The sequence below is a fragment of the Gambusia affinis genome, linkage group LG02 (genome assembly GCF_019740435.1).
Source record: "Gambusia affinis linkage group LG02, SWU_Gaff_1.0, whole genome shotgun sequence".
NCBI lineage: Eukaryota > Metazoa > Chordata > Actinopteri > Cyprinodontiformes > Poeciliidae > Gambusia > Gambusia affinis.
In genome coordinates, this window is record NC_057869.1 from 19729218 (window position 1) to 19756578 (window position 27361).

The 27361-nt window shown below is 37.9% G+C and overlaps 2 protein-coding genes across 3 annotated transcripts; both read right to left on the reverse strand.

Annotated features, from left to right (window-relative positions):
• Positions 1–1554: 1554 nt before the first annotated feature.
• cdh16 (cadherin 16, KSP-cadherin) lies at positions 1555–23989 on the reverse strand. The gene is made up of 18 exons (XM_044101332.1): positions 23788–23989; positions 23331–23381; positions 23119–23217; positions 21326–21460; positions 20936–21092; positions 20534–20692; positions 18933–19129; positions 15016–15141; positions 13929–14079; positions 12531–12743; positions 12116–12192; positions 9582–9773; positions 5901–6142; positions 5694–5824; positions 5327–5566; positions 3007–3123; positions 2305–2421; positions 1555–2147 (listed from the first exon to the last, which is right to left on the reverse strand). The coding sequence occupies exons 2-18, from the start codon at positions 23373–23375 to the stop codon at positions 2047–2049; spliced, it is 2499 nt and encodes an 832-aa protein (XP_043957267.1). The 5' UTR covers positions 23376–23381; positions 23788–23989; the 3' UTR covers positions 1555–2046.
• A 101-nt stretch (positions 23990–24090) lies between these two features.
• rrad (Ras-related associated with diabetes) lies at positions 24091–26788 on the reverse strand. Of its 2 annotated transcripts, none has more exons than XM_044101345.1 (5): positions 26629–26788; positions 26044–26434; positions 25476–25549; positions 25170–25374; positions 24091–25042 (listed from the first exon to the last, which is right to left on the reverse strand). In XM_044101345.1, the coding sequence occupies exons 2-5, from the start codon at positions 26414–26416 to the stop codon at positions 24765–24767; spliced, it is 930 nt and encodes a 309-aa protein (XP_043957280.1). In that variant the 5' UTR covers positions 26417–26434; positions 26629–26788; the 3' UTR covers positions 24091–24764. The 2 variants fall into 2 exon arrangements, with proteins under 2 accessions (XP_043957280.1, XP_043957289.1); XM_044101354.1 differs by having other exon boundaries at positions 26044–26327; positions 26629–26786.
• Between the last annotated feature and the right edge of the window lie 573 nt (positions 26789–27361).

Sequence of the window (27361 nt, forward strand, 5' to 3'; positions counted from 1 at the left end):
TGTGGTGAATCAGTGCTAATCATAACACATGTGCGAGATAAAGAATATGTAAATGCAATTATTTTTGTAGACTTTCGATCTATTCCCTGTTTACTGGAACCCCAATTCAGACATTTAATAAGCTGATCAGGAAATGCTTGATGGTTCTCAACACAGTTTGCTAATTGTAAAGTAGAATAATTTGAAGATAAAGCAAATGATCTGTACATCAAAGAAATTAGCTTTTGAATCTTTCTTGACATTCTTGAATCCACAACATTCTGTGAAAGGTATTTGCTTTGTTTTGACTTTAGTTGCTTTATAAATCTAGGATTAATGTGTTTAACCAGTGTTACACTAGGAGGTGTGCTGTGGAGAAGATAAGTTATCACTCAGACTTAGCTGTACAGCAAACAAAGCTGGTTTATTGGTTTTCAGGCATCACGGCAGCTTACAAAATGACAGAACTCCCATGATTGTCCCTGCTATAGCCAACAGTCCACTCCACACACACACAGACACGCCCATGCACGCACACTCTTTACCTACCTATGAGCATTATTGTTTGCTGCATCTCATCTTTTTGTATGGCTGCTGCTGCTGTTTCTATTCTTGTGGTTGATGAAGATGATGTCGTTGTCCTGGTGGTCTCACAACACTTTTTTGTTCCTTTTTTTCCTATTAAATCCCTGTCCTTACAACCGCTCATTGGTTTTTACTAGTCTTCCAGCTCCCTATTGCTTACTTCTGTCACCGAGTGTATTTTGTTCTATTTTGCTACGATCTTCCCTTTCCTTGGTGAAGAAAAGTATCCCCAACAAATAATGTTGTCACCAGCATGTTTCAATAATAATAGGCTTTGTACACCAAAGACTTCAGTTTTGCTCTATTCTGACCAGAGTCCTTTCTTTGATGTGTTACTCTGGCCCCTTCAAAGCTTGCTACAAACTGCAAAAAATCCTGAAATGTCTCTTTCAATAATGGTTTTCTGGGCCTCTTTTTACTTGCACTGTTAAGTAGAAGCCAGATTTATGGAGCTCGGATATGAACTGTGAATCTTTTTGTGTTTTTCTAAAGCAGGGCTAATAATATGACTGCTGTGTTTTACTAAGGAGTTTCCAAGCCTAACTGAAATGTGGTCATGGCAGTGTTAATGGACATGTATGTGAACCTTTTTTCACAAAGCTACACCGTTTGTCACTGAGAGGTCATTGTTTTGTTGGGCAGTGTTATTCGGTGGACCTTCAGCTCCTGAACTATTTTTAGCAACACTTTTGTCTGAATATAGCTCTGCCTGCCTGTTAGGTTGTCTCGGTCAGCATTTTAAAAAAAAAAAAAAAAAAAACCTTAATTGCCAGGACCACAGCATACACCTAATGTAATTTTAGAGTTCTCGCTGTCTCAATAGATTAAAGGTTTTGGATGTGTAAGGAGTGACGGCTCCAAATAATGAACTAGAACCAGTGAAGAAGCAAGTCTGCTGTGAAATTTATATACAGAACGGATAAAAAAGAAGACAAAATGTTGCTATTAGAAGCGATAATTTAATGACGACACTATTTGCAACTTCTGGAATTGTTTATTACAATGAAAATGTGAAATTCCACAACATTACACTAATTACAGGATTTTTATTTGGATTTCTGAATTATTCTACAGTGTATTGTACATACAACAAAATAGAAAGCGTCATCCATCAGCTACGTGTTTGTAAGATGTTAGTTACCAACGAGTAAGCCTACTGTTTTTGGAAAACACACTTATGTATAAGGTTAAGTGTTTTTAAGATTAATCTGTCTTCTTAAACTTTTTTTCTATTCTTGTTATTCTTCACATTTTCCTACGTACGGCTTCATAAATATATAAATATCTCAAAGCTAAGCAACACCTCTATAGAAAAAAAAAGACAAAAAGGCAAACATAAGTTACAATCATGTCCCAAGAAAATGGCGTTAACACACGGCATGCATTGAATAGAACTAAAATATTTGCAATGGACTTGAAGCAACATTTCTACACTGGTGCAGATAGAGTGAAGACAGTAATTATGTACAATACTCATTATAGTTAGATGGATATCTTCAGTGGAACCCTCTCCTGGCTGGTTTTGCTCGGCTCTTTGGGGTTTTGATAGGACAGTCTGACGAAAATGATAATGAGGATGATTCCTAGAACATAAAGAATACTTTTACAGTTTACTGGTCTATGAAGCGTTCATGACGTATATGCATTATTGTTTTATTTTAGAATTAAAGGTTCTGTAATGCGTCATCTTCTGAGTGGCTTTGTATTATATAGTTATGACATTCAAACCTCACTGCTCACCTATGACTGCAAAGGTGCCAAGCAGAAGCCCCACTGCAGACTGGATAGTTGGCATGCCCTGCAGCGGCTTGGCAGCTATTTTGCAGTTTCCTCTGACGTTGCAGGGACACACTGTCACTAACGGGAGAAACATAAAGTGTCAACCAGAGAAACACAATCACTTCTAGTAACAGAATTAAAACACAGCACACAACAGTTACTGTGAAAATGGTTTGAGTATACTTTAAGACAATATTATTTTTTTGAAATTGTTGACAAAATTAACAAAAAAGGCCCACATAAAAACACACTTAATGGGTAATGTTAAAAGAATGATAACAGGGGTGAGACTAAACATTTCTCTCCAGTGAACTAGTATAAAGAGAGAAAAAATAAGAATGAGAAATATAAGAATGAGAGAAAGCAATATTAGAGTCAATCAAAATTAATCAGCTACAAAAGAGACAGTTCTCTCAACAGTATCCTTAACTCCGCATGCATGATTATATTAATATTTGGTATCAGCAAGATTAAGATTAGGATTGGGCACAGCATAATCTTATGAGAGACAAGTCTGGAAAAAAAATCATTTGTGCTTTTGGATCATGAATAAACAAGAACAGAGAGAGGACGAGGAAACGCGTTCACACAGAGGTTTATCACTAGTGATTGTTCCAAAGCTTTCTTTCCTCACTCTCCTGGTGAGCCACATGTGAACATTACCTGGCAGGTTTATGAAGGTGCTCCGAGGAGGAGAGCTGCTGTCAGAAATAGTGAAAGGCACCATGTAGACTTCAGGGGGCAGGTTCGGTATGTTTAATGACAAGTTGGTGTGAGTATCTGAAGAAAATAATATAAATAATTAGTGTACTATACTTTTTTTGATAAATGCGTTTCAGATTAACACTAAACTTAATACAGTTCGATTAGAATAAAAATATTAGAGGAGGAAAAATAAGCAATCAATGTATCACTTAATTTGTTAATCAAACAAAAAGCATTATACTAAGAATTTTACTAGATTAAAATTCTTAGTATAATAGCAACATAAAATTTTTTTTTAATATTATCTCAACGTGGACAATCTACTGAATAGCAAATATTTACATTCATGAATTTGCATACCAGCAATCCACACATAAAATTATGGATTATATAAAGGTTTTCTGAAATTCTGAATGAAAACAAAATATATTATTAATGTTCATTAAAAACCTCCGCAAGATTTTAATGTTCATAGTACTTCACCTTAAAATTAAGATATTTGTATTTTTAGAGATTTTGGGATAAAAATAACCTCTGGCAATAAGAGGTTATTTTCTTTTTGGTACTTTGTGGAAAGATATTTTGTAAGACTCTAGGTGAAAGCTTAAATGTAATGACTTTAACTTCTACCTGCATTTACGTGCATTGCTGCACATGTATTGTTTACTTAAAAAAGATCAAACTAAGACGCTCAGAGACAAGGAATGGTCCATGACTGTTGCACAGTGATGCACCTGCATTTGTTAACATTCAGAGCTTCAAAATGTTTTGCAATCTCTTGAGGAACAAGCGTAAGCCAAAGGCACCTAAGTGACTGCATAGCTCCACAGCAAACAGAAAGAGAGAGACAAATGGAGCTGTGAATGGCGCACTGTGGAGCCTGATGCTTTTTATCTTATCTCTGTGAATCAGACTAAAACACAAGCCTGGCTTTATGACGTACAAACCCGGTCCTGTTAGAAGGAGCACTTTATCAAGCTGTTTGAACCCTTATCTGACAGACTTTAACTCTGCCCTATCAACTTCCCATCACTCCTCCTCCATGTTCCATTTGTCAGCAAAGGAACCACAGCCTTCACAGCCTTTCTTTAGAGGCTGTTAATGCAAGCTGAGTGTGTGAGCACCTGTCTACCCAGAATTACTTTGCGCAGTGCTATGAGCACGACACCATGTTAAATGGAGGCTAGATGTGCCAGAACTCTTTCTTCCAAGTCAACAAAGTGGGACAAGAGCATCATGTCTCAATAACTGAGTTTCTTCATGAAAAGAACTGACAAGTCATGTCCCTAAAAGACTTTCGACATAAATGTTTCTTTTCTTACTCTTATATACATTCTCCTATAAAGAGGCACATGCTCACAGTTATTGGGATCAACATTGCTGTCTGTAACCAGGTGCAAATCATTCTGGGAGAGTCCTCTTTTAGCCCCCATTAGCTGTCAGGAAACCAGTGGTGACGCCAAAGAAATTACACAGTAGATATAATTACAGCTAGGCTCAATCAATACCAACAGGAACAGGAGAGTGAAAGAGAAGCAGGAAGAAAAAATACAGAGAAGGAAGCATTTCAGTTTGAATCACTTAATGACAGACGTCATGGCTGTAACTGAATGAACACTAACAGCTCAAAACTGTAAAGAGAGTTGATTTCATTATAGCTCCTATTAGACGCTGTTGAAATTATGCAGAGTGAAACACAAAATGGAATTTTGAATGCCTTAAGGATCGGATTACTTGATTTCTCTATCTGAATCCATAACATCACCTCAAACAATCACCACACTGTGGCAAACAGGGATTAAGTAATTTGAACATCTATTTATTACTGACATCACTGAACATCTATAACATTGCATGACATCATTGCTAAATGAGTGTTTTCCAGTAAGACCACCTTCTTATTTTATTTGCATCAACTGAGAAGTAATGAGCTACTTAAACATACCTGCTGCTTTTGCATTTACAATGCATGATATGTCACTAAGTTGAATCTATGATGTCATTCGGGTCAGCTTTTTGTACTGTGTGGATGATTTGTCACACAGTACTTGAATATAATTGATGCTTAACCTAATGAGAAAAACATCCACTTAAAAATCTGATTAGAACACTTAACCCCAGCAAAGTCCTTCTGCTAAATAAGAATCTTAAAATAGCTTCTCCTAACTGAGTCATGTTCTTCTTCTTCTATTCTCTTCTCTTCTCATCCAGCATCCCAAGGTTTCTTACTGAAGGATGAGGGCCTGATCTGGTTAAGTTGGTTTCTCATTGTCCGCACCGTTAATGGGAGTTAACTTCCAGTTGCGTCGCACTGTGGCATCACTCCGGAGTGAGAAATTGAGTCGCCCTCCGTGTTGTGGACCGTCACTGTCGCGTGATGCCAACACTAGAGCTTGGTCTTCCCACCGAGGCGTGCACAGGTACTTCCAGGAATAGTCTCCGACCAGCACTGGACTGTTGTCATTCACATCCAGGATTTGGACAGTCACCAGGGTGGATGCAGATAAGGAAGAGTTTCCTACGATAAACATGCAGGTGTCATAAACAAAGCAGGGTAATGAACATCAATTATATTCGAGCTAAAGGACTAAAATAAGGACATGTTCTTCAACGACAAAGTATTAAATCCATGTCAGTTATCTTACGTCCATCCACTGCAATGACCTCCATAGTGTATGTGCTGTTTTCCTCTCTGTCCAATGCTTGCACAGTCTTTAGCTCTCCAGAATATTTTCCTATTGAGAAATACTTCTTGGTGTCTCCTTGAAGAGAATATCTTAAAACACAGACACATTTAATCTTGTAAAACTGATATTTGATGATTAGTGGCTCCATTAGCCTTAATTAGTTACCTAATTGGGTGGGAATCAGGGTCGTAGCCCCGGATGGTGGCAATAACGCGGCCTGGTTCCTCTCCCTCTCTGACCGTCACTTCGTAATGGCTTTGAGACAAGACTGGACCCTCGTTCACATCGTCAACATAAATGGAGACTGTTGCTGTGGATAAAGGGCCGTATCGGCCCCGGACCAAAGGAACTTGGTTCTGGGCACTGAGCACCAGGATGTACTCACTCTCACGTTCAAAGTCTAAAACCTGTGAGCACATGCATACTGGGGTTCAGTCACAAGTGGTACCAAGAAAAACACAAAATTATCCACAGTAACCAATATGTTATTTAAAATATGTATTTATATATATCTGTAAAGGCAGAAACAAAAACCGATTGCCAAATAGCTTCATTGGCAAAATGATTAATAGAAATTCAGAGCTGTTCGAATGGAGTTGATGTTTGGAGGATTATTTAAAGCAATAATACAGCATTGAGACTTCCCTTCTAGCAGCAGAGGGACATATTGCAGTCCCTTATGTGTACTCTGCTTATCTGACTTCCAAGAAATCTGGAAATTCTGGCAGTATTGCTGTACTGTAATGCAAACCAGATACTCACAGGAAAAAACTTTAGTTTCTTCCTGTCATTAATAAAATATTTTCCATGATGCTGCTACTCAACAACTCCTCCCTCCACCTCAAATAAGATAAATAAATGTTGAAATTAAAGGGTATTCAATGGAATGTTTGAAATAGATGGGGAAAAAAGAAAAACTAATGACTATTAAAAGTTTTATAGCTTATTTAAATGAGTATACATAGAATAAAGTCATGAAAAATTAGGTAGAGCTTATAGTATTTACAGTATTTACAATCATTATCACACGTTAGAAAGTAGGATAAATGAAACACATCTTAAATTATTTAAACATTTTCTGAATTTTGTTCTGTCTTCAAATAAAACACATTAAAAACTGTCAGTGGCTGATATCCTGCTCACATCATGCTGCATGTGCCTCTGTTTCCATGGAGAAGTAGTGCAAACCTTGGAGAATAGATGAGTGCCTTTGTTAAATGGAAGTGACGCATCCAAAGACTCAGCATGTATCAGTAAGTACAAGACTTTCTGCAGGCTGTTTGAACCACTGTATTATTACATCTGTCAGATGATACAGATTTTGTCTTTGCTCCAAGGATTCCTTTGAGCTAGAAAAGTGGTATTATCATTCTCAGCATTGCTGTTACAGCCTAAGCATAATTTGTTCATCTTCTGCTCTAGTTTACTATTTACACTCATCATAGTTAAGTAAAATCTAAAACCACAACCATTCCGAAGAGGAGACTCATCTTGTGTGGGCATTCGAGTTGTATGGGTTAGTGCTGTGAACTCAAGTCTCGTTCTTGTCTCAGATGGACAGGAGGCTTTTTTTTTTTTTTTCACAAGACCAGTTAAGATGACAGCTGCAACATCATTCTTCACTGCAAATTAGTATGAAACTTCTGACTATATTCAAATACAAGCAACAAAGTAAAATAAAAACGTTAATGCCATCACGTATTCCTACTTGCTGAAGTTAAGAAGACGAAAATTATCGTCCTCTTGTTAGAAAACAAGAGGGAAAACCATTTTCCATTGCAAGTATGCGGATGTTTTCTGTTTAGCCCACATAGAAGAAAAGGGATTATGGTGCCATGATTTTAAAGACCTTTTTAGACTACCAAAAGTTGCCAGACCCGATCCGTTTAAGTGATTTCTTGATGATCAAAGTCTTTTCAAATTCTTTTTTTTTTTTTTTTTTAAGTTATATTTGTTGAACCTTAACATTTCTATGATAATATGAGCATTTTAAGTGCAACAAAAACAGGAGATATTTTTGAAATCTTGGACGCATGGTGCATTTCAGACTTGGTTCTCATTCATGTATGATTCTTTTTAATATTAGGAGAACTTCAGAGTAACAGGTTAATCCCTGGGCAGGACTCTCTTACTTTTTGTTTACTTATGTTTTCTATCACTGAACACTGAACTGGTTCTCTGTAATATAGACTCACGCAGTCCCCGACCCTCTCATCACACATTACTCAGTTTAAAAGGCTGATTAGTGACATATGCAGGAGCTCCTTTGATATTTGTTGCTTTATTCCGATGTTACCATAGAGACGCACAATAAAAAAATCTGAATTAGAGAAAGTTGAGTACAAAAGCATTGCCTACTCACAAAGTGGCTCATAAAAGGCAAGAATCTATGCTATACTTCTGACAGTAATAGCAAAGCCATGGCAACACAGTTAGAGTGAGGGCTGAATCATGTCAAGACTGCAGCCATTAAAGTCCTAGTGCCAATCTATCTGGGAAAAGATGCTGAACTTGCTCCTCTGCTTTTCAGAAATAGCTACTTTTGATGATAAAAGAGGCAACGCAGATGCAACATGTGTAAATCCGTAGCAGAAAGACAAATTAACTTCAATGGTTGTTTTATTTCATGTTGAGAATTTGTGTTTTTCAATGGGAATTTGGACTCTGAAACAGTATTTAGAACTTTCTGTCTTGTGAATCTGAAACATTCTTTAGCTTTATGGATGCAGTTAGTCCAAGAACTCACACTATTAGTAATGTCAGGAAACATCTCTTTTAACATAAATCTGTCTCATCCTGTGTAGTGGTAGACTCAAATGACCATTGTTCTATGCAAACCTTATGGAAAATGCTCCTGCTTTCAGATGCTGAGCTCACACTTTATCTTTGCACATTGTAATCCCTTGGAGCTTCACTTGGAAAGTCTGTGAGATTTAATTGAAATCACATTAAGTTAAATAAACAACTGCAACCCTTCGAGTGACATACATAATTACATGGATATCTAACAAGGTCACAGTGAGCTTTGAACACAGCCACTCAAAAAGACAGAGTGACATCATCCTTGCAAAAAGAGGGCTCATCTCCAATCATACATCAAGCTCCAGTTTTAGCTTTTTTGCGTCTGCTTTATCTCAGCCGTGCATGTGCGACACACAGTTCAATCAAATTTAGTCTCCAGCAGTAAGGTTGAAAATAATAGACTGTCTCCTGCCTGGCCCACTTACTGAGAGCAGACCATTAGAGCAAACACACAAAAATACACACAGACACGCACGCATTCTAGCGCGTTCGCCCAAAACGCCCTGCTGGATTACTGGAGTCAGGCGAAGGGTGATGCACCCTGGGGATGGCAGAGATTACTGGGCTAAAGCATTCCATTATCATCAGGACAATTTTTCTCCTTTGTACGAGACACGTGAGATTTCTGCATTGTCATATTGTATGCAAGCCATTTTCTTGCAATCTCATTTTTGTAATGTCATTTGTATTTCCAGTACCTATAAATGACCCCTGATGTTATTTTTGTGCCATCTTTACCCCAGTTGTTTACATTGGTACTTGTCCTGAATATCACACTAAGCATAAGTCACCGTGGCAAAAATTGTCCTTGACATTAATCTCTGGGTCTAAGACGTAGCTTTGTTCACAAATTCACAGATGTTTACGTCTGCATTTGATACTGTATCAAATACAGTATTGATGCATTTTTTATTTTTGTATCAAGGTGTACTGTATTTACACTATACAGTAGCTTTATATTCCAAAATACAAAACTACAGTGTTATAGGTTCATTCTGGGCCAAATGTGCACATTGCCATTGCAGGACAAACAGTGTCGTTCACCTTTGAGAGAATGAGGGAAACTTCATTGGTCTGTCGGTCTGTCACCAGTGTAAAGACCTCCTCCTCGTTTCCAGACTCTAAACGGTAGTCCACCTGCCAGCTGTCTCCGCCTCGAACATCTGCATCCCTTGCCAACACAGATGTGACCGTGGTGCCCACGAGAGCATCCTCAGGGATGTGAAAGGGTCCATACTGAGGAGGGAGACAAAGGTAAAGAGGGTGGTTGTTGTTAAAAGCTGCTCATTTGAGTAGGTTTATACAAATTTTAGATTGCATAAGACAAAAAACATTATATTAAACAAATTTTTTAAAAATCCTGACTTATAAATTTTTAAATATTGTATGTTCTTTGAAACATTGTGTCTTGCATTCCTTGTTTATGTGTGTCATTTTATACTGCTATCATGTTTGAAATGAATAAATAAATGAATAAAATAGAGTACAATGTAGGCAGTGTAGTTGCTTAAGATAAGAAGTATACCTAATATGCACAATATTTTACTGAGACTACTTTAAACTACAACAAAAACCATATTTCAGTTTGTTTTTAATCACAGTGCATTTTGTCAGACAGCTATTTGCTTACATGGCCATTTAGTGTTTGGTCACTTTCCTGCTGTGATGAAATGTAACTGTAATGAGAATAAGCTTTCCACCTTCTTGCCTTCCTGGTGCTAAGTGACCTTTATCCACCAACCTCCCTGTGTTTGGACAGCCATTTAATCTGCCACTCACAGATGTCCTCCAGTGAAGCAGCCATGCCTGTGATCTGGCTGCCCCATCCACAGCATTGCTGAACCCAGGCCTGTCACCACTCTGCTCCCACCCCCACCCAACAGGAGTACTGCTTTCACATTGCCATGGAAAAAGCTGCTCTCTTCAGGCGTGACCTGCTCAAGAGTATTTTCCACTTCTGTGTTTGTGTGTGTTAGTGTGGCTGTGCTAACCATTATGGGAGCAAGAGTTCATTTGTTTTAACAGCTTGAAAATAGGCACTCAGTAATGTTTACAAGACATCCATTTAAGAGGCCATAGACATAAAATAGATTGGCGACTGATGTTATAGCGAATAAATACTTTTTTAAGCATTACCTGCTTAGGAAATTAGTATTTAAGCAGTTTTGGATTTGCGGTAAAAGTTCTTCTTGGCAAAAACTCCCACACAATTGGAAAGCTATTTATTTCCCTTTAATTTCACCCCTATTGGAAAAATGCTTCTGCGGAGGCGGTGTGATGGTGATCTCCTCCATCATTCTAAGCAATCTCAATTAAAAATAATAATAACAATCTTTTCTTTATAAACTTTGTTTTCTTTCTGTGTGTTTCTTTTTTTCCATGGAAGTGGATTTTTTTATTCAGTGTTTGTTTTTGTTTTCCATAAAAAAAAAAAAAACAGCATTAAACCAGTTTTTTGTCTACTTTTTCTGCCCCTTTTATCCTCTTAGTTGTTACCTCCACTGGTCCTGAGGTGTCTTCCTGTTAACAGGGAGTCTTTTCTTTCCACTGTCAGCACATGCTTTGTCAGGAAGAAGAATAGCTGTAAAGCCAATGATGTGAAGAATTTGTCTGGGCTGTCTTTTTTAAGAGACAGAGAACTATTAATAAATTGATAACGAATCATTAACCAAACTTTTTTTTTTATTAATGGAGAAATTATGGATATAAAATTGACTATATGGGAGATTGTTTTGTAATTAGTTGGACTTGCGTTCATCAATTTTGGATTAAAGTGGATTCCATTTAACTGAATGTGAATTGGATCTGCAACGAGACGATGAGTTGTGAATTGTTAGTATTATATATTCTGAATTTGATTGCATCACATTGTAAATTTTCAGTAAGTCCATCTTCATTGCTTAAAATAAAAAAAATTCCTTCACAGTTGCTCATACCACCCGTAGTTTTTTAATGTCAGTTCGGTCTGACCGAGAACCACTCCCCAATTATCACAGTCTGACGCTTCCCCCCGGGATTCTCGACCAGCATGGGTTTTCTGTTGTGTGCGCTATTATGTGGCTCATGTGGGTACAAGTAAAGAGATTTTCTGTAAGAGAGTATTTATTGTTTCCAAGCAGAACAGAAAAGAAAAAGAAAAGAGGTTAAATCACTGCTGGATCTCGGATTTTAGTTACAAACAGATCTTGCTCCAGATCAATACGCGAGTAAATGTGTTAAATGTCAAATAAATGAAATTGTTCACCATGCAGCTTCAGCTCGATAAATATAAGTAGAAACAGTTATCAGCTGAAATATTGATTAGAATAAACTCTAAAAACATTGTGTACTTAGAAAACAAAGAACTATAAGCCAAAGAAAGACCACATTTTGTTGCCTGGCAGGAAAATTGCCTCCGTCACATTCAGAGCTCTTTCGCCGTCTACAGTCCTTGCAGCCACTTAGTCATGATGATGGTTACCCTGCCATTGTTTATGCTATTGTTCATGTAGCCTTAAGAAGCTACAGCACAGAACAGGATTATGTTTTGATCTAGGTGAAAATGTGTGCGTGTGTGTGTTCAATTTGTACTGCCGTACCTCATGCTGGGAGAAGACTGGTGGGTTGTTGTTCTCATCCTGCACCGTCACAACCACGGTGCATGAACTGTTTAGACCTGCCAGGGACACGATCGCAGCTTCTGTCAGTGACTCAGGTCAGCCATTCATACAAATAAAACATGCTGAAAGAACAGCAAGTACTTCTTGCTTCCATCACACCCTGAGTCTGTGAGTCATGAAGACCACATCATCTGTCACCCCAGAGGCTACGTCTATACCTCCATTTAACCCCAGTTTATCGATGAAGCTACTGAATTAAACGCTGATGTAGTTTATGTTATCTGTATGTGACATATCTTTCTTATGTATGTACATATATACACACACGTGTGTGACAGAGAGGGGGAGAGAGAAAACAACACCAGAAATAAATGAAGGCATCCTTTATGATCACCTTTCGCATCCTCTGCAGTGATAGTCAGGGTGTATTGAGGCGCTGTACCCTCCATACTGTCTGCCTGGACAGAAATGACACCCGAGTCCCTGTCCACTCTGAAAAGGGCACGAGGACTCTCTGGAATTTGCCCGACCAAGCGGTAGAAGATCCGTACGTTGTCTGTTTTGGGATCATCGTTGTCGGCAGCCTGCACTGTCAGGATTTCTGTCCCTGCGGTAATATATGAAGAAGAAACAACGTCAACTTTCTGTAACTGTGCAGACTCCACTATATGAAAGTAGTAGTGGAACAAGGCTGTAACAATAACCTTCTTATTTATAACTCACTCAGTGATTCCATTTAGATTAACAGATTGTCCCATTTAATTCGTTTCCCAGAATCAAATCGCTTTAAAAGCATCAACAAAAGGCTTTTATGCTGGGGCCTAATATCTCATCAGGTGCTTTTTACGATCCTGGGGAAGAATGAAGGCGCTTTCCCACTGTCTTGGCAAAAAACCCACAATCCTTTCACAAAAGCTACCTGGCCATGCTTTTAACACCATAGCACTTCATTTATATGTGTGTGTGTATATATATATATATATATATATATATATATATATATATATATATATATATATATATATATATATATATATATATATATATATATATTACGTCTGAATTGAATTTCCTATGTCTTTAAAAACTACCTATAGGAGTTTTAAAAATAGGGTTTTGACAGTGATCTAAACTTTTAGGTTTGTTTTAAACATTTCTGTTGTTGAATGAAACAAAACCATTTTCCTTCCAGAAAAGGCATGGTGATACATTTGTTGTTCCTGGGTTCAAATCTCAGCTCTGGCCTTTCTCTCATTTACATGACTGGTTTTCTACCTCTGTCCCAAAAGAGGTATGTAAGATAATCTCTTTTGGGTTATCTTACCATACATAAAGTGGAGACTCTGATCCTTCGGAGATAGTGGATGCATGAAATGGTCGTTTGCTCTAATGTTTCTTGATTGGCCGTCTAATGGACTAGCATGGTATGTGTTTTTTAAATAATCCATCTGCCTGTAGTTTTTTTAAAATCTGCTCTCACTTTAGTGATTTTTTTTCTGCTAATGATGTTGAACAGATTTAAATTATTAAGTAATTTTGAAATAGCTCACATCATCTTTTTAGCGAGCATTTAAAAAGCTCATTTCTGAGTTTTTTAAGCTTTTCTTTGCAGAAATATTGCGAACATTTGCAATTCAAACACTGTCGTTTCTGCAGTGCTACATTGTATTTTCACTCATGAGTACATCAGCTGGGTTGCAAGCTCTGGTTTGTGTTTGAGGTTGAGAAGTGAAAGTCATATAAACGTGACATTTTGAAAGAATCCAGTAGATATCGAAAAGCTGTCAGTTACCCCGAGCAGCCAATTCTTTGACCACAGTGTGGTACTGAGCCTGAGGAAATGTGGGCCTGTTATCGTTGGCGTCGCCCACCATCACCCTCAACTCCACGGGCTTGGCAATCTGCCTCCCATCTGGACGCTCAACCACAATACTGATGTGAAACTAGAGGGGAGAAAAGAAACCACTGTCTGATTACATACTATAAAACAATAAACTTGTGACCTTAATTAACAATTATCGGTGAGATACGCCTGATAATTACAGATAAAACTTAATTGGTAGAAAGAAACAAACAAACAAAAACAACGTGTACACTAAAACAGCCCAGTTTAACTTCACCAGACCATGAGGGGATACTTCCGCACAGGAACAGTTTGTAAAGCAAAGATAGAGATAAAACGTCTGCGAGGTAATAGCCCTGTAATACCGTCATAAACTAATCTATGAAGCTCCACTAATAAAAATTAAAAAAACCAAAAACAGATTTCCAGCACCGAATAATACCGTTGCTTTCTCTAATTTATGAAGTAGTAGTAAGTTTGTAGTTGCAATAGGCAGCAAAAAAACTTTTACTTCTCTGACCAATCTATTCTTTTTCATTAAATGCCTTACGTAGTCTGAGTGTGACAACACACAAAGGAGCAGAAGTAATTTCATCGGAGCAGCTAAACCCACAGGGCGAAAAGGTGAAGAGTCTGCACAAAAGGCAGAAAATGCTCTGTTCTCGCAGCATTTATCTTCACACTGCTCACATTCACCGATGCTGCTCATGTCATTTGTGCTGCTCTTTGGCCACATGAGCATTTGTGCCAGAATGTACTGCTCACTGAGCCATTCAAAGCTCAGAGGAGCTTCATTTCAATGAAAAACTGAAAAGCAAACTCCAAACAGATGGAGTTTAATTTGTAATCATAGCAAACATGAACACCCTTCATCGAATGAACAGAATTTGAAACTGTTTGTGTGAATTATTGTTGCCAATCGCACCATCATTTTGTGGAAAGAGGTCGTCTTCTGCTGTTATCTTCACACTTTGTTTCAAGGAAGTGCATAGTTTCTGCATCCATATGTTCAAATTACTTTAAGGGAGATTCAGACCTGGTCTTGTGTCTCTCTGTCCAGCGGTGCGTTTAGATAGATGACTCCTTCTCTGCTGATGGTAAAGAGCATCTCTGGAAACTCCCCATCCAGACTGTACGCTGCCTGGCTTCCACTCCATTTGACCTAATTCAGCAGACACAAACATACAAACAGCATTTTAATACCTACAGTGCTCTATAAATAGTGCCTGGCATAAAAATAAAAAAATAAAAAAATCTGAATGAACTTAATAAAGCTAATTGTAACATTTGTTGCCCGGGTGCAGCAGCGAAATTTATTAACTGAGCTCCTGCAGCAAAATATATGAAGGTTACCGTTTGTTTGTATGACATTGGACTGACCGATCACATTGAAAATTATGAGGAACAGTGCGCACAGCCAGAAATGACGAGGGGGCCTACTGGGGTTTTTCCACTTTGTTTTACAACCCCTGTTATATGGCTGCACAGAAAGACCCCAGCAACCAGAGCACCCAACAAGGAGAGGATCCCAGATACAGCACAGCTGATCCACACCGAAGCATATGCATCTCCTCAGCTCGCTGTCATCCGCCCCTCCCTCAGCCATTTCTGTTGTGGAGAAAGCCACCAAACTTCAGAGCTTCCATATACACATATCCAGTTCACACATCTGGCTGTGTTATGGTGTGTTTCCAGACCTCTGAACTTTGAAGATATTAGATTAATCCTGACTGACTGCTCTATTTAAAGGTACATGCGAAAACACAGATGAGGTCATCTGTTTTGCTTTTGTCTGTATTTGAGTTTGCAGAGCACATTCGGTCTTCTTGCATATGATCTGCTTACACAAGAAGTACTGAGATGAGGAGTCAGTTTCTTACTTTCAGAAACAAGTATGTGGCTTTGGTTTAAATGTATTATTAAATAGCTTGTTTTGCGTGATTTAAATACTTCTGCTGATTGCATTACATAATCAAAGCTGTGGACAATCAGAAACATGCACAGTATAACGGACTGAAATGATTCTCCTAGAACTTACTGATGAAAAAGAACTTTTAACAAATGTCAGATTTTAACATTTAAACTGACAGTCTGGGGTTGATTTGATCTTATAGGACTCACCATGATTATAGCTATCTCTATAATAAGCTTACAGGGAGAGCTAGAGAAGTGAAATGCATCAAAATGAGTGGGTAACTTTTCACACCAAGGACAATAGCAGCATAAAAAATAGAACATTTGTCACAGCTGAGTGGATGTGTGGACATAACGGCTCCATTTATGCAAAAATGTGAGTGAGATGGGAATGCAGTGAGTTCTCCCTTGAGCAGGACTATCTCTGTATGTGTCATAGCAGCAGTTCGTCCCAACACCCACTGAGCGCTGCAGGATGATCTCTCTACGTAGGCGAAATGAGGCTTCCCCCAAGTAAGCGCCTTGTCAGCCTAATCTGCTTCAGATTCAGATTTAGATTCAAGAGGAGAGCAGCTGGAACCGTGTACCAATTTTTTTTTTTTTTATGTTTCAGCCAACAAGTTAAGAATTTTAATTTACTCACTTAATTAACACATGACTTTAAATGAAGAGGTAAAGGGATTTTTTTTTTCATCTAAGTATTTCAACACAAATCCATTTTCACTCAGGCATTATCAATCAATGAGAACATTAAGTAATAAAACAAAACAAAAAATATATTTGATTCAAGGAATGGATGCTGTCTGACAAAACAAACAATCATGATATGTTCTTTTTTGTAAATCTGAAGGAACATTTGAAATTACAACAATAACGATGAAGAGCGTCCATTTGTGGAATCACACATTTTCTGTGGGTGGAGGAGGATGTTAGAGTGGGAGAGAAAGAGAAGCTGAGGGCGAGTGTGGGGGAGGTGGAAGAAAAACAAAAGGAGGGGGAGGTTTTGTCATCTACCTTTTTACCATAGAGACTGTCCAGAAATGACACAAAACAATTATGTGGCGTTTGAATTTGCTCTGTACTTCTTTTCTTTCCATTTCCTGCTACTGATTGGAAAAAGGATATTTCCGTACTATGAAAACACAAATGGACTTTTAAAGAGAATAATTTTGACCTCCAACCAATACGTTTTATTCCATGTCTCATAAAACCTCTGAGGGTGTTTGTGTTATTTATAGATTCAGAGGTTACATGAGTAACACTGTAACGAGAAAAAAAGATCATACCAATGCTTACACAGGGAGATCTTGAAACCGTTATACATTTTTTTTCTCTCTTTTTTTTATTGAAGCGAAGAATCTAAGTATAAGTTAACTAGGCACAGAAAGGGAGAAATAACAATTTGGTTATTTTATCTAAACAACAAATTTAAAATTTTGCCTAGATTGTAAATTATAAAAGTGAATTTAATTGAAAAATATGAGTCAATACACCTTGAGTCAAGGTACTGCTAACACCTAACCCTTGATTAAAATAAGTCCAGTGAATCTTTGGGTGTATTTCTCTTCATTTTATGTTAGAGTTTTAAATTATATTGTAACATGTTGGGGAATGGATAGACTGAGTCCCCGTGATGCTTTTCACATTGTTATTCCAAACTTACAGTGAATTATGATCTGCTAGATTCAACTTAAAAAATGCAAGTGTTCAGAAATCTTTGAGTTTTATTTTACATATGCTAAAAATTACACTTTGGGTGTTATTTAAGTAATTACTACATATGTTATGATCCAGAATTGCATAAGGCAATGTTGCTCAATCCATTAATTTAACTAAGACTTTTTGAGGCAATGAGTTTGCATATATTTAGTTATGGAGAACTAACTAGAGTGTAGATTTCAAAACTATATATATATTTTGCTGTATCTTCCTTATAATGGTTCTCACAATGAAAAGCAACTAAAACTTATTGTTAATGTGAGCAATTACACCTCCAGGTAAAATAGAATAGACTAAAGAGTACATCCAGCAAAAACTACAACAGGAAAACATAAATAAATGAGTTGCACAATAGCTTTTGTAATACTATACTTCATATTAGAGAAGCAAAAATAACAACTGAGACCTTAAGAGAAAAACATGCATACATTCTTTACTGTAATTTAAACAATAAGTGCTTTTGTGTCCCAAAACACATTAAGTATTTAAGTGTCTACACTGTGTTGTACAGTAAGATTAAAATAACATGCAAGCGTTTGAGGGATTATAGACGTTAAAGTGAGTCAGGCAGGAGGTGGTGCATTCATGCAGTATGAATAATTTAGTGTTTGATCACTTAGGTTTTGAGAGGTACTAAAAAAAGAAATCAGCAAAGGGATACCTTTTCACTCCATCCTGACTATTGATCATGTTCATTTGAACAGTATAATACAATACTGCAATAGATAACATACTTTTAGGATTTGGTAGTAGAATAAAACAAATTTTTTTTTTCTTTGATTTGCTTCTTATTACAGTCAGATGATCCATTCCGCACTGCGCTTAAACTACGCACGTTAAAGTTTTAAATGACAAACATCTCGACAAACATCTTTTTTATTTGTGTTTGACATGATCAATGGGCATTAAAGTAACTCACTAAGTCTGTCCATCATACAAATAAGTGGGTTTGGGCTTAATTATCTCCAGATTGAGGAAAAGACAAAAGTCAATGTTTTTGTTCCTATAAATGTAAGGGCAGAAAACATTATTGTTTACTGCAGCTTTTTCATAAAAGTCAAATAGCTAAAACGTTATTTATAAGGTTTTAGCTATTTACTTGTTTAAAATGTTGACTTTTACAATTTATTTCTTTTTAATTGAAATATGTATTTCCGATTTTGTGTTTTTTATGTTTTCCTTCAACATAAATACATTCACCTCTGTTGTAAAGCACTTTGAAATACTTTGTGTAAAAAATGCTGCTACAATAAACTTGCCTTACTTTGCTTTGGGAAAAACATTCAGCACACTGCTGCTGATCGGGCTTTTCTGTCTCACCTGAGATATGGGAATGGGGTAAGGCCCGGGAAGATTCTCCTGAAGTCGCACAGGGTCTGGAGATGCCCAAGTGTTTCCAGTAACCTCAACAGTAACAATGCCAGAGGTGAAGAAAGCATTAGTCCTGCCAGCCATGTCTTTCACCATCACTGACAGCTTATAACGACCACACATCTCTGGGTCCAGAGTAGAGGCTCCTGAGAAAGGAGGGGTGTGTGGAGGGTCACAGTGCAGTGGAAATGAGAACAAAAAGATTATATTTTATTGAAGAAACCGTTTTCTGTTTATTTTCAGCACTGACATTATTACCAAAGGCAGCTGAACAGCACACTGTGTCACTTTTTAAAAATTTTATCTCTGAGCATTAATAAAACGCCAGAGCGATAAAAATAAATCTTATGGAAAAATGACCTAGATAATAAATGAACACGTGCAAACACAAAGCGATTCAATGAAAACACCCTGAACCACTGACCACATACTCATTCGGACAAACAAGACATCACACGTTTATTATGTCCTTCCTCATAAAAAAAAGCACCTGGATGCTGTTTTTATCAAATGCATAAATGGAGGAGAGAAAAAGCTTGAAAAGCTCATTGCAGAGGCAATCATAACCAGTTTCAGCTAGTCTGAAAATGAAGTAGAAAAATCAAAGAGGCAATTTTAGTGCTCCTTGCCACTTGGAAATCAGCAGCTGTGTGGGCAGAAAAGGACCAGCAAGTGTGAACTTCTCCCAGCTCCTGTAAAACCGTTACAAGGGGAAACACCACAGCAACAGAAATAGAAATGAGCATACAGGAACTGTGAATCCATGCCAAGATGTGTCTGCTTGCATAAAAAAGTTACCTTAAATTTTAAAGAATTATGTTATTTCAGATGTTTGAAGCTTATTTCAAAACTTAATGTCACATATTTATGTAAAATAAAATTCAGACTCAGTTTGAAAAGCCCAATCCACGTCTAACTGTGCAGACATTTCATTGTCAGAAAAAAAAGGATCTGTCATAGAGAAAGCCCACTTTTCAGGCTAAATTAGAAAAGTAGCTGCTTCAGAAAACTCCTTAGAGAGTCACTGAGTTCATACTAACTTTCTTACTCAAATGGAACCATATTGTAGCAATGCAGGAAAAAAGATTAATACAAGTCTGTTTTCATAATAATTCAAGTATTGATGTAATGAGGAGATTCAACAGAACAGTGTTAAAAAATCTACCGTGTTGGACATGAGGTCAATCAAAAAAAAAAAAAGAGGAGTAAAAACAAAATGAATTTCCTTCATGTGCTCCATTTGCTGAAATCTCCTTGCAAGGAAAAATAAACACATGACAATTTGTAGCTGAAAAGTAGCTGCTGTAAAGATCTGAAAGTGTTTTACAAAATTTGTTTCCCTGAATTTGTTTCCCTAAGTTTTGGATTGGTAGAAAGTAAGGAAATGTTTTACATTCTAATTGTATTTGTGACTAAAGATTTCTTTACTTCCTCACAATTTAATCGTTGGGATATTATTGTTATTATTAGTTTTATTATTATTAATAGTAGTAAATTAGACTTTTTCTTTGCCAATTACAGGTGATGGTTATATAACTATATCAACTGACCTTCCTCAGTGAGGGAAACCTCTCCTGTTATGGAGTCAATGAAGAACATTTGGCTGGAGGGAATCCTGGGAGTTTGCTCCATCATGCTGAACCGCAGCTCAGCATGAGCAGTGTTACGGTCATCGCGATCGACCGCTTCCACTCGCATGAATGGGAGGCCTAATAGACAAAAAGAATGCAGAGACAACAGAATATGTCCATCATGCTGGACATGTTAAAACATCCAGTGGATGAAAATAGATGATCCTGGTTGAATGTGATGTTCATATAAATGGTAAATGGCCTCAATTGGACCCCAAAGCACTTCACACACTCATTCACCCTTTCACACACATTCACACATTGATGATAGCAAGCTAGTACATTGTAGCCACAGGTGCCCTGGGGCAGACGGACAGATACCTTTGAGCAGCCCAAGCTGAACACTGCCTCTCATGCTCTCTTCAATGAAGGTGGGCACATTGTCGTTCTTGTCGATGACAAACACTTCCACAGTGAACGTCTGTCGATGAGCCGACAATCTGATGTTCTGAATGACGCCTGATGGTTTGAAGGACACCTGCAGGATAGTAACCATCACGCTGAACTCAGTGTGCTTTGTTTCAGCATGACTCACAGTTACTGACAATCTAAGCAGAGATTGTAAACCCTTCTGCAACACTAGACACAAGATGGATGCAATTTAACATAGATGTGTCAAGCCACTTCGTTTGATATCTCTTGAATCTTAAGTGAATAGATCTAGAATTAGGAGTGTATGGAAAACGGAAACGTGACAATATAGCGTAGAACCTGCAACGAGTAAGATGGCTGTTTCTCTCTGTCCAGTGGTTTTATTGCATACAGAAACTGGGCATCTATTCCAAATATGCCCTCATCGTCTCCAGTTAACACCAGGTCAGAATAATTACTTGGCAGGTTGTGAAGCTGTAAAGAAAAAGAGAGAAAAGAGAAAGATGAGTTTATGTTGCTGTTCAGAAGCATAAAACCAAGAAAAACGGGCCAAAGACTGACGCCATAATTTTTTACAGTGATGAAATACAAAGCTTTTGAAATTTACACATAAGCCCAAAGCCTAAAGTTATTCTTATCCTTGTTACATGTAATGTATGTAATGTATTTATGTAATATGTATGTAATATTAATTACATACTTATACATATGCATGCAATTAATTAATATTAATGAATCTGGTAGAGAATATGTGCCATAGCTAAAGATTAGAGTGGCTGCAAGGAGGTTTTCCAACCTCAAAGCTTTGGAGCTCATCACCAAAATGAAATCGTCAACGGTGGAAACATGCAAAACACTGGCCAGCAATTATAAAATGGGTGTAATTGCTATAATGTCATTAAAGATTTTTCTATAGATTTTTGAGCAAATATATATATATTTTTTTTACTTTCACTTTATCAGTTACATTTTTATAAAAACAGAAAAGCAAGTAATCATTTTACATTCTGAAATTCTGTACATTACTTTGCGCTGGACTATCTCAAACAAATCCCAACAACGTACAGATATGTTTGTGCGGATAATGTAAGGAAATATAAACTGGTTCTAGGGATATGAGTTCTTTTTCAAGAGCCTGTAGACATAGGTGTGGTGATTCCAAATATCAAAAGCATGCATCTCGATCCCAGTTAATCTTGAGATGGATCCTGAGGGGTCCACTCTGCCTCTTTTGTTGGATACGTTCCAGTCTTGTGCAACCCTGACCATGACAAAGTAAGTATGAAAAACATATGGAAGGTCAAAGCAAAAATAAATCAGCCCTGAACGTATTTATTCACAGCACCCTTTATGATTTGTAAAGGACATCAACCGTGGTCTAGAGTAAGGTTTGCAAAATGAATCGTGGGAGACGTCTAAATAGGCAAACAGACGAGTGGGCCGCTCTGTGACGAATGGAACTGATTGAAAGGGTTTTTTACCTTGAGCAAATCTGAAGCAATTATTTTATCCAATCCATTTATAACACAAAGGATAGCTGTTATCCCCCAAGAAAAACACTGAGCATGTCATGTTAATGAAAGTCTGGCAAAAAAAAAGGAGTGGATATTTTATTATGTAGGGCAAAATGGCAGCAATGTAAAGCCAATCGATGAGCCATGCATGCACTCATGAAGCTGCGCAATCCAGAGGACGTCTGAGTGACAGGTATGAATAAAAGACCCCACCTGCCACCCAGCTGGACTAAAAGCAGAGGCTGGGTCAGGTGCCAGAAAAGCACTGTGAACATGCCAATTATAGAAGAGCGATGACGCCAGCATGTTCGTGCATCTTCAACCTTGAGTGCAGAAAAAAGGGTAGAAATAAAAGAGACGCAGATGCTATTTTGACTCACTATCCACCTTCATTTTCTTTCAGTGGAGAAATTGTGGTCTTTCATTATGCAATGATGAAATTGTAAACAAGAAAATAAATTAGTATTTAATCTTGCAACCCAGAATTCACTGGTACAGCACATGTTTCTATAAAGGGGAGTTTTTAGGGGATTGATTTTCTATTTAAGTTTTTGCTATCTGATGCTTTCATTTGTATTTATTAAAAAAGTGAACTTCAAGCAAATTATGGGGCCTTACCTTGGCTAGATACCACGGGAAAATGCCATCGTAGTTTTCAGGAACACCAATTTTGACATTTGCCCCTGAGCATGGTGCAAATATGTGAAGCCCTGAAAGCTATGAAATAGGATGATGAGTGTCTTACTAATATATATTTTTTCACATACTTAGTTTCTGTGTACAAACAAACCAACAAAGGCAAGTACAAAACAGAGAAAAAATAAACTTACTAAAAAGACTGCGAGGAGCATTGGTGGGACTTTCCTGCCGGCCATCTGTTCCTGTTAATGTGGCACATTTACTACCAAAACTTAACACCAACACTGTCTTTATTACTGGTTTTTCATTGTGGTATTTTTCTAAACCTTATACCCCAAAAATACAGCTCAGTTTACAAGGGGGAAGAAGAACAAAAGCATGCTTTGAGTTTGAAGTACCACTGGTACATGCCAAAGCTAAACTGAATTCAAAGAATAACCCAGCAATGGCTTAATGTTTGACAAACATCTAATGGATAGAATAGTCCTCAACCATCTAAAAGGATATGCTAGTCAAAGTCTTCAACTCCAAAGTGGAATAGTTAATAAAAAAACAACAACAACCTGAATATCAAATATAGATGATGCTAAACCAGAATGAACATTTACATTACATTCATGCACACAAAGTAAATAATGATCATCTTACCTTCTCTAGGTGTTGCTTGCGATACCTACTTCTAAGAGCTGTGAGAGAACTTTGAATTGGGTGGAAAATTTGTACACCTGTGCTCTTTTTGGCTGACTAATGTTTAACAAGTTGAGGGGAAAAAAACTGACTTAATTACCCTATTTCCTTCTTTTAGAGCCAATAGCCGGAGAAGTTCCGTTCCACTGATTGGATCAATAAATATTCATGAGCAGATAACTCACCAAAACAACAACTAATTCTTCTTAGTTGCATTCTGCGTATTCTGTTGTCATGGTAATAATGAGAGGGCGGGAAAAATACTTCTTTTTTTTTATTTCAATTTTATTGAAAAAGAAAATCAATGTAAACAAAGAAAGTCAAACAATGTCAAGGCTCACATTACTAACTTATTGCTTTACTCATACATTCACAACCTGAATTCAATGTCATGGAGCAACACAGAATAAAAGAGGTTTTACCTAAGCTTAGTCTTCAGTAACTTGACCAAGGCACGAACCTGCGCACCATCCTTCAAGTATATATTAGAACCCCACATGACATTAATAATGATGAGATGTTTGTTGCATTCAGCACTATGCCTACGTGTGGTATATACATCAATCCCCTTCAACGGTGGAGCACAACAACCCAACAGCAAGACAATCTTTGCACCAGATTAGAAACAAGGTATCAAATCTTTTAAACAAAAGAATCCTTATATGATGGCAAAATGTTTAAGGCAGACTGTAAAGTAAAATGTTTGCAAAGCTTTAGAAGATGTGGTCATTATTGTGATGTCATTTTACAATATCAGTCTTTTTTTTTGCAAATTACATCCTGTCTTAGCTTTGGGTTTGTGCATTAAAAAACAAAAATATATTCTGTACAGCTCTATTAGTCCTTTAGGATCAGTGTTAAAACACACACAGGATCAGGTCTTCAGAGGCCAAAGGAAAAAAAAGAACATAAACTAGTCTCTCTGTCCTATGTGTTACTCAGAGAACCGTAAGGTCATGGCATGACTTGGACTTCTGCCTGAAGGCCATCTTTTTGTTTTTGCGTGCGACCATGCGACCCAGAAAGCGTTTGGCCTTCTTGCTGATGCTCTCTCTGCGCCTGCAGTTGGCCATGCGCCTTGCGTTTTCCTCTTTGCTGTCTTTCCTCAGACGGATCTGTCTGACGATGCCCTCGAACAAGGCATGCACGTTGTGGTGAAGCGATGCAGACGTCTCAATGAACTTGCAGTCAAACACCACGGCACAGGCGCTTCCCTCTGTAACCCGACAAAGGTGAGGAAAAATAAATAAATTAGAGGGGCACTATTCAAGACCAGAAATAATTTTTCTTGGCTCTCATGCTTGTTTTCTATTTCTTATGTTGATCACACTGATTAAACTCACCATCAACTGACACCTCTCTGGACCGGACCAAGTCACTTTTGTTGCCAACAAGGATTATGGGAATGTTCTCCGACTGCCGGGCTCGACGCAGCTGGATGCGGAGCTCCGATGCCTTCTCAAAGCTCGACTTGTCCGTCACTGAGTACACAATGATGTATGCATCTCCCATCCTCATGCACTGCTCCTTTAGCCACTGGCTATTATCCTTCAGAAGAGAAACCAGAAACCAATGTTAGGCTTAGCCAGTTTACAAATAAGATATCCAATAATTGGGGGAACGTGGCATTAATTATTTATAACGCTCACCTGCTCCCAGATGTCATAGAGCAAAATGGAAGCCTCCTCTTCATCCACAAAAATAGATCTGTCATAAGTATTTCCTGAGGGGAGAAGGGATAAATATTGTGTTACATTCTGGCAGTAGGGCAACCTTATCTGTTATCTATGTGACTTATTTTTCTTCAGACATTGTTTTAGTTCTCTCAATATTTAAGGAAAATGTTGGTCATGCCTGCAAATATTGTCTTCTATATTTTCCCCTTAAATTATAATGTTAGGTATGTTATTCTACTCAAGATGGAAATGTATACTTCATGTACATGTTTTAGTGAAGCTCAATGGTAGCACAAAATATATAATTAGATTAGACATTAGAGACGTCTGAAATAAAGAGGCTTCACTGTATTGCTAATGTGAAATGAATTGTGCGTTATGCTTATTTGGTTATTTTATACAACTATTTTCTTATTCTCACTAATTTAAATGCATTGAAAGAACAACACAATTGTCACTCTCTAATGTATCAATGAAAGTCTTCAGTGAGATTGTGTATATGAATGTAAGCTGATGACTCATTCTTGGTATCACCATTTACCTGCTTCATCGCAGTCGTGACCGGCGTCCTCAAGCCCTCCAAAGACGCGAGCCAGGCTGGACTTGCCGACCCCGTGCTCCCCGAGGAGGACCACCTTGTAGACCTGGGAGTCTGTCTCGCTCCCGGTGGAGATCACCGAGTCTGACGAGTCCGAGGCGCAGCTGCCTCGGTGCTCATCGCTCGGAGAGTAGGACGTGCAGCGCAAAAGGTTGGAAAGCTCGTCGGTTTGCCCCGTCTGCGGCGTCGTGGCGCGCAGATCTCGATCGTCCACGGGCATGCTTCTCCTGTGCAGATTGGGAAGGTTCATTGGGAACGGAACGCTTCCTCTCCTTTTATCCATGTTACGGAATTTGTCACCCTTGTTCAAAGTCATTGTGTGGGTACCGAGGGTCTGTGGGCAGAAGCGCCGTGCGTAAATATGTGAATTACGAATCACTTTTACAGTAACAAAGTTTAACACGATGGATATAAAAGAGATTTGACGCTCAGGCAATAAAATAAGTCATGCAATGAGATAAAATGGCTGTTTGTACACGCCAATTAAATAAAGTTTCACATTTTCTTTAGCTTTAAAAACACACTTACCTTTGGCTGATAAAGAAATCCTGTAATCCTGATAGCAATCCTGTAATCCTCGCTTTAGAAATTCGCTGCAGTCAAAAAGGCGCTTTTGCTTTAGTCTGATCAGAGGTGCTGCTCGGGCTTTTTATATCAAGCGGGAGTGACGTCGACAAGGATTCGCCCAGAAGAGTCACGTCTCCATTTATTATGGTGGTGCGTAACCGTAACATCACGCGGAGGAGGGGGTGTAGTACTGGAAAGGCTGAGGAATCTCCCTTCCGCAGCACCAAATGGAGCTCACAGATGAGGGGGCGGCCAGAGATGCATTTTTTAAGAGGGGATGCCCACTTAAAGAGGAAGGCATGCACGTTTTGTGTAAAAGCTATAAAAAAATTGGAATTTGTTGAATCTTGTTTAGTTTGCTGCGACGTGCAAGCTGAACATATCTAAAAGCAAACTGTGGGCGAAGTTAATGTTTTAAAAAAAAAAAATAAAAGTGATAAAATGAAATTTCAATCTTTATTGTGAAATCAAGATGGAGCTTACTCGCGAGTGTAATATTTGTGGTATGTGGCTTATTATGACTCAAATGTATGTATTTGCAAAGTATCATATCAGTGTTTTGTTTCTCTAATAGTTAAAATGGCCAAATACACGTGCGCACTTTTGGGGAAAAAATCTTATTCTTATGAGGTAGCAACATATATATATATAAACATGCCACAGATTTTAACCACATAGAAATTCTCCACACGTA

Coding starts and splice junctions, on each gene's coding strand:
- cdh16 (XM_044101332.1), bottom strand. CDS start 23,375: ATGGCCGGCAGGAAAGTCCCACCAATGCTCCTCGCAGTCTTTTTA. Junction 21,093..21,325: donor AGCCATCTTACTCGTTGCAG/GTTCTACGCTAT, acceptor ACTATCCTGCAG/GTGTCCTTCAAACCATCAGG. Junction 3,124..5,326: donor GAAGTTAACTCCCATTAACG/GTGCGGACAATG, acceptor TATTTTCTTCAG/ATACTCACACCAACTTGTCA.
- rrad (XM_044101345.1), bottom strand. CDS start 26,416: ATGACTTTGAACAAGGGTGACAAATTCCGTAACATGGATAAAAGGAGA. Junction 25,375..25,475: donor TCTATGACATCTGGGAGCAG/GTGAGCGTTATA, acceptor TCTCTTCTGAAG/GATAATAGCCAGTGGCTAAA. Junction 25,043..25,169: donor CAGAGAGGTGTCAGTTGATG/GTGAGTTTAATC, acceptor GTCGGGTTACAG/AGGGAAGCGCCTGTGCCGTG.